Source organism: Heterodontus francisci, chromosome 14 (genome assembly GCF_036365525.1).
Source record: "Heterodontus francisci isolate sHetFra1 chromosome 14, sHetFra1.hap1, whole genome shotgun sequence".
Lineage (NCBI taxonomy): Eukaryota > Metazoa > Chordata > Chondrichthyes > Heterodontiformes > Heterodontidae > Heterodontus > Heterodontus francisci.
Window position 1 is genome coordinate 44,670,558 of NC_090384.1, and position 13,449 is coordinate 44,684,006.

The window sequence follows — 13,449 nt, forward strand, 5'->3', positions numbered from 1 at the left end:
AAGAATGGACCAGGGTGTCCGAGAGGGAATGGTCCCTTCTGACTAGTGAAAGGAGAGGCGAGGGGAGGGAAAGATGTATTTGGTAGTGGTAATATTCTAGATGTGGCAGAAATGGCAGAGGTTAATTGAATGCAGAGACTGGTGTGTTGGAAAGTGAGGACTGGGGAATCATAGTTCTGGGAAGGATGGAAAGGGATAAGACTAGAAGTACAGGAAATGGGACAGACACTTTCAAGGGGCTTGTCAACCACGGTGGAGGGGAATCCTTGGTTGAGGAGAAAGGAAGACATACTGGAAGTTGACATCATCAGAACAGATGTGAACGAGACAAAGTGGAAGAATAGAGTTCTCACAGGAAGCGGGATGTGAGGAAATGTGATCAAAGTAGCTGCAGGAGTTACTGGACTCATAGTAGATATTGGTTGACAGCCTATCCCAAGAAATGGATTTAGAGAAGTCAAGGAAAGGAAGGGAAGAGTCAGATTTGAACCATGGATTCAAACTGTTGACCAAATCTACAATTTTTTTCAACCATGTCAAACTGATAACGTGCGAGGGGAGAAAGACAGGCAAAAAAGTTACAAGAAGTGTTTGAGTTTGTTTTCCCTTTTCTTAAATGAATTGAAAATTTGAAAATTCATCAGGCCAGCAGAAAAGGCCCAGATCATCAGCCATTTTTATTTGGAAGTCAAAATATGTAAACACAATAACTAGTAACAGCTATATAAGAGAGAGACAGACAGATAGACAAAGAATATGCACCAGACTCTCAACCCAGCACTTCCCAACTCCAGGAACACCATCCCACAGCTGACGGGAGGAGGAGCACCATGGGACCGGCCCCAAGAATTTAAACAGAAGTCCTACAGAGCAGCAGCAGAGTCAGAAGAGCGAGGAGCACTAAAGAGTGGCCCCAAGAATTTAAACAGAAGCACAGCAGAGCAGTAGCGAAGTCAGGAGATTGAGGAGTAACCATGGGAGTTGCCCCAAGAAGCGCAGAACAGCAGTAGAGAGAGGTGAATGGCAAAGGAGAAAAAAATGCCAGGAGATGTCGCAACACAAGGAGGGTGGGCAGGGGTAAGTTACAGGTAAACTTGCAAGTTAACCTGACTAAAATTTAAACTAGGTCAAGTAATTAGTTTAAAACTAATGGTCTGGAGGGTGTTAGCTATGAGGAGAGGTTGGATAAACTCAGATTGCTGTCACTGGAACGATGGAGGTGGAGGGGCGACATGATAGAGGTTTACAAAGTTATGAGTGGCATGGACAGAATGGATAGTCAGAAGCTTTTTCCCAGGGTGGAAGAGTCAGTTACTAGGGGACATAGGTTTAAGGTGCAAGAGGCAAAGTTTAGAGGGGATGTGCGAGGCAAGTTTTTTTTACACAGAGGGTGGCGAGTGCCTGGAACTTGCTGCCGGGGGAGGTGGTGGAAGCAGGTACGTTAGCAACATTTAAGAGGCATCTTGACAAATACATGAATAGGATGGGAATAGATGGATACGGACCCTGGAAGTGCAGAAGATTTTAGTTTAGACAGGCATCAAGATCGGCGCAGGCTTGGAGGGCCGAATGGCCTGTTCCTGTGCTATACTGTTCTTTGTTCTAAGTTGATTAAATACATAAACTTTAATGAAATAAATAAAAAACAAAACAAGGCTAGATAGGGATGGCAATGCAGGAGTTTGTGGACAGTATCATGATCCCGGCCAACAGCAGCAGCAGTGTCTGGTTTTTGAGGATCTTTCGCTCAGTCATTGAGCTGGAGTCCAAGGAACACACATTGTGCTGAATTGGGGAGGGACAGTGTTACCTGGACACTTTGATCCAGGCTAGGGAATGCTGCAGTAAAAACAAAGTGCTGGAAATACTTAGCAGGTCTGTGGATAGAGAAACAGCGTTAACATTTCAGGTCAATGACCCTTCATCTGCAATATTTTGCTTTTGTAGGTTTGGCTAGTGGCAAGGGAGATGAAGGTATGACTGAGTCAGGCAGGTAAGGGGATTCAAGGTGCAATGCTGGAGACACCTTGGCCTTTGCCCTTATCCAACAGGTGCAAGGTTCTTGCTGCCTGTGTGGATGAGGGCAATGTCTCCAGGGTAGATGAGCAAACTGTCGATGGCACTATAGTACAGGAGGCCGTTCAAGTGGGTGAGTGATGGGGGAGAGTATAGTCAGGGGGCTAGATACCATTCTCTGCAGCTGCGACCAGGAGCTCAGAAGGTCCATTGCCTGCCCAGTACCAGGGTTAAGGACATCTCCTCGTGACTGGAGAAGAACTTGGAGTGGGAGGGATAGGATCCAATTATGATGGCCCACATAGGAATCAACGACATAGGTAAAATTGGTTCTGCTGAGAGTTTGAGGAGTGAGGTCGAAATTAAAATGCAGAACTTCACAGGTAATAATTTCTCGGTTGTTACCTGAGCCACATGCAAATTGGTATAGGAACAAACTGATTAGAAGGTTACATGTATGGCTGAAAGGGTGGTTTGGGAGGCAGGGGTTTCAATTCATGGGGCACTGGCACCAGTACTCAGGAAAAGGGGAGCTGTTCTGTTGGGATGGGCTCCACTTAAACCAGGCTGAGATCGGTGTCCTGGCAAGTTGAATAACTGGGGCAGTATATAAGGCTTTAAGCTAATAAAGGGGATGGGAGGATTCAGGAAAGGGTAAATTCAAAAGTGTTAAGAAAAATGTCAAGGCTGTAGAACAGAGTGGTGATTTGGATAAAAATATGCAGAATGTGTCAAGAAGGGCTTAACAAAGTTAATTGGACATTAGTGACATTAGAAAACAAAACCTAAAGGCACTATACTTGAATGCATGAACATTAAACATTCACAACAAAATAGATGAATTAATAGCACAGGTAGAAATTAATGGGTTTGATTTAATAGCCATTGCAGAGACATGACTGCAGAGTGACCAAGGTTGGGAATGAAATATTCCAGGATACTTACTTTTAAGAGAGATAGGCAAAATAAAAGAGGAAGGGGTTGCTCTAAGAATAAAAGGGATAGATTGTAGAGAGGATCCTGGCTCAGAAAACCAAGATGTAGAATTAGTTTGGGTGGAGCTAAAAATCAACAATGAGTCGAAAACAATTGTGGGGGTGCTTTATAAACTGCCCAACAGTAGATATAGTATCTGGCAGAGCACAAATCTAGAAATTAGAGGTGCACATAACCCTTCTTCAGACCTGACCAGTCACTGACCTGAAACATTAACTCTACTTCTCTCTCCACAGATGTTGCCAAACCTGCTGAGTTTTTCCAGCACTTTCTGTCTTTATTTATGATTTCCAGCATCCGCAGTAAATTGCTTTTATTTATGTCAAGGAAGCATCTAGGTAACAAGCTATTTTGGCTCTAGAATTGTCTAATGACAAAGGGTAAATTAATAACCTTGTAGTAAAGAAACTACGAGGGAAGGATTATCATAATATGATGAACTTTATATGGAGTTTGAGAGTGATTTAGTTAAGTCTAAAACTAGGGTTTTAAATTTGAACAAAGCCATCTATGTAAGTATGAGGGGCGAGTTGGCTAAAGTAGATTGGAAAGAGATTAAAAGATATGACAGTAGATAGGCAATGGCAAATATTTAAAGAATTAATTCATAATTTGCAAGATTATACATTCCCTTGAGGAATAAAAAAAAACCAGGGGAATAATCGTCTAATTGTGACTAACAAGATAGAGATTGTAATAGGTTAAAGGAAGAGGTTTGTAATGTTTCCACAAAGAGTAGTAAGCCTCAGCATCTGAAGGATTTTAAAATTCAGCAAAGGATCACCAAGAAATTGATGAAAAAAATAGGCTATGAGAAAAAACTAAAGACGCAAAAAAAGGTTGCAAGAGCTTCTATAGGTATGTAAAAAGGAAGACATTGACGAGAGTAAACATATGTCACTTAGATGCAGAGACACGAGAAATGATAATGGGGAACAAGAAAATGGCAAACATTAACCAAATAGTTTGCATCTTATGTCAAACTCCAGGTCTTACATCCAAGATCTCCCAAACTTCAGGACCATTTCTCCAGTGCTGCCAAAGCAAGGACTGCATCCCAGTGTTGTTAAGCTTCAATCTAATTCTTGGCATTGTTATACAGCAGATGCTTCCCTCAACTTGCTGTTTATCCTACCCTTTAAAAAATAGCATAGGATAAAAATTAAATACATAACAAGAAATATTGAAGATCACGACCCACCCATTTATGACTTCCACTGAATGTTGCGCACAGTTGCAAATTCAATTCCCAAAGCATTGGTAAAATCCCAGAATATCATGAAAGTAAAATGGAATTGGACTTAGTTACTGTACATTTGTAGCTCTGATGTTAAACACTGCATGGAATAAGACCCCTATTGTTATAAAACTGTGCACTTCCTCTGACTCACCATGACCAATGCCACAAGAGAGTTAGTAATATTGGAAGATAGCAATTTGCATTCATATGCACTTCATATCCTTGGGATTCCCCAAAGCACTTAACACTAATATTTTCTGTTCATGAAAGCTTACTATGTGCAAATTGGCTGCCAATTTTGCTTATAACAGTAATGGTTGTGAAATGCTTTGGGACATCCTGAAGATGACAAAGGCACTATACAAAAGCAAGTTCTTCCTTTATTCTGTTTTTTTCCCCCTCATGCCAACTGTCTCAATATACTGAGGTATTATACAAATATACTACAATAAAACTACAGGAACTTCAATGTATGGATTTTTTTTCTCAATATAAAAACAAAAACAGATGGGGTACATGAGTTGGACACTCCGAAGGATCCATTAAATGGAACTAGCACTGAACAAAGATCGAGATAGCATCAACTGGAGATGAAAGAGGGGGGACTCTGCAGTCAATACAATGTAAAGTAGCGGACAATGTAATTTGTACAGGCAAAGCAAATTCATACAACTTTACAAAGAGCAATTCAACTGTAAAGATTCATTACAGAAATGAAATAGCTCTAAGGGAAATAGTGCAGAACAAAATGAGAAAAAAACCACTGAATAGGGGCACTTTTCAGACAGAATCCTGGGTACATTTGTGCAAGTTATGGAATCAGATTAAGTTTATAGGTATAAGATACACAAGTATGCATTGGAACAGGACTCTGGATAGGCACTATGCAGGTGCAAAGGTAACTGGTACGCATCGTATAAAATCGTGGGTCCAACAATGTGCATGACCCAGGGAATCCTGAGTTATATCGAGTAGGGGAAAATCACTTCTCATTCCAGCAAGTACACTGTTCCAGAAAATGCAATACATTTATTAACATGAAAGATGAATTATTTGAGAAAGTTCAAATTAATTTCACATTTATTCTTTATTTAAAATATCCACATCTTCCATCCCCTCAGTTACAAACAGGATCCAAAAACAGAGGGCTACACTTTGAAAAAGTTTCACATTTACATTGTGCCATTCTTGTTTAAAACTGTACCCAAAAATGAAAAATATTTATGCTAGAAAGACCATTTCTAAATATACTCGGTTATCACTTGACAGAATCTTTGTGCACAGAAGAAGCACTGCCTCCCCAAGCTGTGTTATATAGGAATTAGTCCTGTAGCTCTCTCCCATTTTGGTCAGTTGGTGAGTCACCCCCGAGTGGTCCATCTTATTGAATTGCTTTCTCCCAATATGCAGCTCTTCAATATCGCAGGGCTCCCACCTCCCTGTCCAGCATAGCAGGTAGGTGAGCTGGTAGCATGTTCTGCTGGGACTTTGCAGGTACAACAATTTCTCGCTCGCAAACATCTCAAAACAATGCAGCATCACGTCTTCTTCAGCATTCGTTTTGACTGCCAGGCATGGAACTTACTGAAGGCTACCTGTAACATATCTTCTAAATGACCAGTCAACTGTAAGACAACCAAAAAAGGATATAAAACATGGAGCAAACTTCACAATCCAAGCCAGGCTAGAATTAAATTATACCACCTGTCACACAGTTGACCTGCTTGAGAAAGAGCAGTACAATCTGAAATGTCCACTGCAGACTCTCAGCTGTTCCAAGCCTGAAAGAAGCAGACAATACTAAAACCTGCTTAAGATACCAATAATTCACAAAGTCATCTCCAGATCCTTTTGCCTGTTTTCCAATTCCCTTTTGAAAGTTATTATTTAATCTGCTTCTGCCACCCTTTCAGGCAGTGCATTCCAGATCATAACTCACTTTATAATTTATTTCCTCATGTCGCCTAATTACCTGAAATCTGCATCTTCTGGTTGCTGACCCTCCTGTCACAGTGAAACACTTTGTCCTTATTTACTCCATCAAAACCCTTTTGAACACCTTTATCAAATTTCCCCTTAACCATTGCTGCTTTAAGAAGAACCACACCAATTTATTTCGTCTCTCCTCATAACTGAAGTCTTTTATCTTTGGTACGATTTCAGTAAACCTCACCCTGCACTCTCCCTAGGGCCTTAATTTCCTTACAGAAATATGGTGCTCAGAATTGGCCACAATATTCCAGATGGGGCCTAACCAGTGTTTTAATCACTCTTACCATTGCCAGCCAAGCCTTCAGCTGTCTCGGCCATAAGCTCTGCAATTCCCTCCCTAAATCTCGCTGCCTCTCTAACTCTGTCTCCTCCTTTATGATGCTTCTTTAAATCTACCTCTTTGACTAAGCTTTTGGTCACCTGTTTTAATATCTCTTTCTGTGGCTCGGTGTCACATCTGTTTCATAACACTCCTGTGAAGTGCCTTGGGATGATGCACTACATAAAAGGCACTACATAAATGCAAGTCGTTGTTATTCTTAGTCCACCCAATAAACCCAGCTTGTAACAACTTTCCAAATAACTCAACAGAGAAAGGTATTGTGTAACTGACCAGGAATGAAAGACTTCAGTTACATGAAGAGGCTGGAGAAGCTGAAACAAAAACAGAAAGTGCTTGAAATAGTCAGCAGGCCTGGCAGCATCTGTGGCGAGAGGAACAGTGTTAACGTTTCAGTTCTGTGACCTTTCATCAGAACTGGCAAAGGTTTTGAGCAAGTGAAAGTGGCGAGGTGGGGGGCGGGGGGTGGGGGAAGAAGAACAACAAAAGGGAAGGTCTGTGATAGGGTGGAGGGTGGGAGAGATTAAATGACAAGGATGCCATGGAATAAAAGGCAAATGGAGTGGTAATAGTTGTAGTAAAACACAAAGCATTTGTCCAGAGAGTGTGTTAACGGCAGAATAATGAACATGTTTTTCATGTTTTTGCTTTCAGACATGTTTATTATTCTGCCATTATCACTCTGGACAAATGCTTTGTCTTTTACTACAACTATTACCATTCCCTTTGCCTTTTATTCCATGACATCCTTGTCAGTTAATCTCTCCTGCCCTCTGTCCTATTACAGACCTTCCTGTTAATTCTTCTTGCCCCCCCCCCCCCACCTTCACTTGCTCAAAACCTGTTACATTTCTAACCTTTGCCAATTCTGATGAAAGGTTATCAGCCTGAAATGTTAACTCTGTATCTCTCTCCACAGTTGCTGCCAGACCTGCTGAGCATTTCCAGCACTTTCTGTTTTTGTCTCAGATTTCTAGCATCCACAGGATTTTGCTTTTATTTTACTGGAGAAGCTGAAGTTGTTCTCCTTAGAACAGAGAAAGTTAAGAGGAGATTTGATAGAGGTGTTCAAATCATTAACAGTCTTGATAGGGTAAATAAGGAGAAACTGTTTCCAGTGGCAGAAGGGATGGTAACTAGAGGACACAGATTAAAGTTAATTGGCAGAAGAATCAGTGGCAACATGAGGAAACTTTTTTAACGTGGTGAGTAATGATGATCTGGAATACACTGTCTGAAAGAGCGATGGAAGAAGATTCAATAACTTTCAAAGGGAATACTTGAAAAAAAAATTGCTGGGCTATAGGAAAACAACAGGGGAGTAGGGCTAATTGGATAGCTTGTCGGCACAGATGCAAGGAACCAAATGGACTCCTATGTGCTGTGTCATTCTATGATAAAATTAAAAGTACAATAAGGCTTTGTACTTCCACATAATGTATTGCTGCGATGTAATTGTTAAAAAGTCCTAATTTAATTCAGTAGGAAGCTTTCAAAAGCATGTTATTAAGGAGGTGGAACTAATGAGAATTTTTCAAGTTTTTGTTTAGTTGCACCAGTTCCATAAACATGGTCAGGACCTGGACTTCAAATTCATTACCTTCCTGTGTGACACCTCATGTCACCCAAGAGTCACAAGATACAAGAGTGGTCCAACCTTAAGGTGCTTTTAGGGTGCCAAGAAAATGGCGGGGTGGCAGAAATCCATGATCAATGAGGGCCACTCTCCCCTTTTTCTCTTGTGTGGTAATGGTCCCGATGGACTCTCTGGACAGCCAACAGAATGGAGGCCTGCATTTTACAATGGCTTTGGAAGCTGCCCCGAGAACAAACAGGAAAATAGATACCATCGGAGGCGCAACTGCCCTCATTATATTGGCAACATGCTACCGGTGACAGGATTAGTGCGTGTCTGTTACTCATATACCATCAGTGTAACAGCATTACTGTAACAACTGCAACTACAGAAAAGCACTATGGGTGAATACCTAAAGAGCTGATAGACCAAAGTTAGAAACCTTGTATTTTATGCTGAGCTAGAAGCAGCCTACAACATTAAAGATGTTGGTAGGTGAAACATCCTCCCTTGCCCCGATATCTGAGACAACTTATGAATCAAATTTGCAGCACAGCTTGTTTCTCACTTTCCCTTCAGCACCCATTTCCCCCTCTCTCCCACCAGCGTAACCATGTCTAGTGTGCTCAGTGGCTGAGACTCACGTTCGTACTGATGTATAGCTTCTGCAGCTTCTCTCGGAATGGCCGTAGTTTTGTCATTTGAAACCTCTCCAGGTTATTCATCATCTTCCCAACCTGCCACAGCAGACATAAAAGAGTTATACACCTTCTATCAGTAAATTCCTGCTAATGGTCAGCAAGGATTACTGCACACAACAGGAATTCTCTGAGCACTGAACATAAGAAATAGGAGCAGGAGTAGGTCATTCAGCCCTTCAAGCCTGCTCCGCCATTCAATAAGACCAAGGCTGATCATCTACCTCAGCTACACCTTCCCACACCAACATCGCTGGGGGCCACCATAACCAGATCAAAAAGTAGTATTTCTTCCAATACTTTAACTAATGTTTTTCAGCCTGGACATTTTGATACCGTTTACTGTATTGATGCTCAAACAGGCTTCCAAGAATTTGGCATAACCATCAGCCTCAAGAAAATGAACATCATGGGACAGGACGTCAGAAATGCCCCATCTATCAATATCGGCGACCACACTCTGGAAGTGGTTCAAGAGTTCACCTACCTAGGCTCAACTATCACCAGTAACCTGTCTCTCGATGCAGAATTAAACAAGCGCATGGGAAAGGCTTCCTCTGCTATGTCCAGACTGGCCAAGAGAGTGTGGGAAAATGGTGCACTGACACAGAACACAAAAGTCGAAGTGTATCAAGCCTGTGTCCTCAGTACCTTGCTCTACTGCAGCGAGGCCTGGACAACGTACGTCAGCCAAGAGCGACGTCTCCATTCATTCCATCTTCGCTGCCTCCGGAGAATCCTTGGCATCAGGTGGCAGGGCCGTATCTCCAACACAGAAGTCCTCAAGGTAGCCAACATCCCCAGCATATACACCCTACTAAGCCAGCGGCGCCTGAGATGGCTTGGCCATGTGAGCCGCATGGAAGATGGCAGGATCCCCAAGGACACATTGTACAGCGAGCTCGTCACTGGTACCAGACCCACCGGCCATCCATGGCTCCGCTTTAAAGACGTCTGCAAACGCGACATGAAGTCCTGTGACATTGATCACGAGTCGTGGGAGTCAGTTGCCAGCAATCGCCAGAGCTGGCGGGCAACCATAAAGGCGGGGCTAAAGCGTGGCGAGTCGAAGAGACTTAGCAGTTGGCAGGAAAAAAGACAAGTGCAAGGAGAGAGCCAACTGTGTAACAGCCCCGACAACCAATTTGATCTGCAGCACCTGTGGAAGAGTCTGTCACTCTAGAATTGGCCTTTATAGCCACTCCAGGCACTGCTGTACAAACCACTGAGCACCTCCAGGCACTTACCCATTGTCTCTCGAGACAAGAAGGCCAAAGAAGAAGAAGAGGAATGTATTGATGCTCAAACAGGCTACCAAGAATACCCCAACATACTTTTAATTTACTTGAAGACAGTACGCTCTACATGAAGGTTAATATAGTATTTTATGATATTTAACAATAGAAATGAATAGGTAACCATACAAATCAGAAGGTACCAGATTTCACCACAGACTGCATCATTATTTGATCTCAGCCAAGACGCACTATAAATGGGCCCAATACTCCTAGGATGCAGGTTGGGGACATTCATAAGGATACATGCTCCTGATCACTATCCAATGACCTGCATCTTAAAATCTGTCTGCAGATATTACTTGAGGTCAGGACTAAACTCAACCCTCCACTGTCAAATAGACTGTCGACAATTGCTGCCTAGACTCACACATGACAAATGGTCATTTAACTGAGACAATGGGTAAGCGCCTGGAGGTGCTCAGTGGTTTGTACAGCAGCGCCTGGAGTGGCTATAAAGGCCAATTCTAGAGTGACAGACAAGACAGCTGCTACAGCCAATGAAGCTGCATCACAGTGAAAGAATCAGTCTCTTCAGGAGAGGGCAGAAAATTAAGAAAGTGCACAGAAAAGTATTGTTGCAGAAGTTATGATAGAAATAATTTTCACTTTGAGAGGTTAAACTCTTTGGGGACTCAGACACCTAACCACATCAGCAGCACAAATGGTATTAATCATAATCTGTAACACTGCCCCTATATTCTTCCCTGTTACATTTTTGCAATAGACAAAGGAGAGAGATCCCAATACAGAGAAACATGAATAATTTTTACATTTAGTGTCAGGGTTAAACACTTTGTCTAGGTCAGGTACAGCATAGTTAGATGCAAAGTAAATCCCCTCTATTTTGCCTCAACATTGAGCCTAAGCCCCACATCAGAAGAGCACCTTCTATAACAACTGTGCAAATTTTAATTTTATTTACCACACTAGTCATCCTGTGGCCTTTCCAAGTGAGACTGCAAATTTAGTGCCAAGTAAGGGCAGTTTTGAAATATGGGTCCATGCCCATAAGGAGCCTGGCTTGATACTGCTCATAATTAAAACAATAAATCTGATAAGAAAATGCGACCCTTAGATAGGATTAGTTGTGTTCTTGTGTTCTAAAGACAGATTTTGGTGCAACATGAATGCTATGAAACAAGTTATGGTGGGTGCACAATACAGACTGGTTTAAAGGAGATTACGCACATGGGTACATACGGTAATAATGTAGTGTACCGAGAAGTTAAATTTTAAAACAGGAAGAATAGGAGTGAGAATCTGAAAACAAAACCTTGTTTTGAGTGTTTCTCAAGGTTGAGTCCAGGGCAACATTTTGTCCAAATGAAAAGTATCAAAAAGAAAATTTTTAAGTTGAGTAGCCATTTTCATATAGTTATGAACTAGTAATGGATCCAGTGTAAAATTTGACTGGTTTTATTGTTCCAGTTTCAGAATTTGAAAATTGAACAATTTGGTTTTTAAAGCCCGTGATGCTTTTAGTTCCCAAAACAATGCATAGATTGTGCTGTGTTGAAGTTGTTGTACACTGCTGGCTTTAACTCTTTATAGCATAGAGGATCTGACCAGACTCAATTGCTCACCTTCTCCTCAAGGAATGGTGTATTAACAGGAAAGCAGGACCAGAAGTGTCTCAGTAACTCTGCAATAGCCACATACAAGTGTTTGAGTTCCATCTGGACATCACTTGGCATCATCTCTGTAACAAAAGCAACACAAAGTGAGCAAAGCAGAACTTAAGGTTTCCAGGGTCTCACACCTTTAACCAGTGTGAATCCTCCCAGATTGGCCATGATTCTTGCGAACTGAGGATCAATCTCCTGGGCTCTGGTGTTTTGTGCCTGCGCCTCCCTGAAGTCTGTACTTGCATTTCCTGGCTCCATGATCCAGCCTCCTTGGTGCTCTGTCTTCATTCTCAACTATTCCTAGCCTCCCATTTCTATGAGCAACCTGAAATTTCCCTGCAGCTGGTTCCACCTTGTCTCATTGCTGGAAATGCGGCTTGCTGCACTAGTGGTAAAAGTAAAGTGTGGACCAGCCATGAGGAAATTTCTTGCCTACTTTGAGAATTTCAAAACTCTTGTCTTCTCTACCAGCAGCCTGTGACTGGTAAGTGAAAGTAAACAGTAAAACAAAGGAATCCTCCTGGATGTCTTCACTTTGTTAGTATTGTACAATTACTAATGTTTAAATTCTGGAACCTTCTGTATAATTCTGAGCTCACAATCTAGTCTATAGACATTTTAAAATAGTGAAATGAGCAACGCATTGCTGAAATCAGCAATGAGCAACGCATAGCTGAAATCAGCAATGCAGGAGGAATAAGGATGCTTTTGTGGCCACATTAAATCATGAATTCTAGCATCTATGATTTACTGTCTTTTAAGTGCACCGTTGTTAAAATTAGCAATGACCCAATATTGCTATAACAATTTTATAATGGAGCAATCCTGAGTTAATGGGCATGCTCAGGTTTACTATCATTCTGGATTTGATAAATTGAATGGAGGGGAAATTTTCAGGAGTGGGGAGTACGGGGGCAGCATTAAATTTAAAATGTAAGCAATGGCGATTTTCCACTTTGCATAATAGTAAGGGTTGCCAACCTGCCCAAATAAGCCTGGAGTCACCAGGAATTGAAGATTAATCACCAAGGTACTGCTGACTGTCCGAGAGAAAAATACTTTGCATTTGCGTTTCACACCTCTGTACATTAAGCTCCCACCCCCAACCATCACACCTGTTCCCCTGGCACTTGTTATAGCTGCCTTCCTACTGTTGACAGGCTCCCAACCATTCCCTGCCTCCCCTTTCAAGAAGTGGCCTAGAATTTTCTCATTGCCTGTCCAACACGAGGAAATTCCCTGCCTACTTAATAAGAATTCCAACTCCTTCCTGCAATGGGTGAATGAAATGAATTTTTAAAAAAAAACTCAATTATACTGAGTTGGAAGCACTCAGCAAGTCAGACAAAACTGTAAAGAAAGGAAAATATTAACTTTACAGGCAGGGCATAATATGGCCTTCATCAAAACATGAAGATATTACGATTGAGCAGCATATAAGGAGGAAATGAGTGAGGGAAAGATGTAGGTAAAGAAGGGCACCACATATACAAGAATAGGAATGAGCTGTTAAAGTGATTGAGAGGAACTGTCAGAACTGATAATGGTGTAAGATAATAACGAAAGATAATGATGAGAGAAATATGAGAAAGAAACACATACGAGATACAGAGAATGTGTGAATTGTTAGAGCCAGTTCGCTAAATTGGAGGTGAGAGCTGCCTTCAG

General features: G+C 41.7%; 1 protein-coding gene across 8 annotated transcripts in view; it reads right to left on the bottom strand.

Annotated features, from left to right (window-relative positions):
- Positions 1-5,320: 5,320 nt before the first annotated feature.
- The window catches only part of gtf2h1 (general transcription factor IIH, polypeptide 1), a 76,404-nt gene continuing 68,275 nt past the window's right edge, over positions 5,321-13,449 (bottom strand). For 7 of the 8 annotated variants that reach the window (XM_068046115.1, XM_068046111.1, XM_068046108.1 and 4 more), the window contains exons 14-16: positions 11,740-11,855; positions 8,805-8,897; positions 5,321-5,877 (exon numbers count right to left, since the gene is read on the bottom strand). In XM_068046115.1, the coding sequence (XP_067902216.1) occupies positions 5,791-5,877; positions 8,805-8,897; positions 11,740-11,855 (296 nt within the window). In that variant the 3' untranslated portion in view covers positions 5,321-5,790. The remainder of the gene's footprint in view (positions 5,878-8,804; positions 8,898-11,739; positions 11,856-13,449) is intronic. The other variant, XM_068046114.1, reaches the window with a different exon arrangement.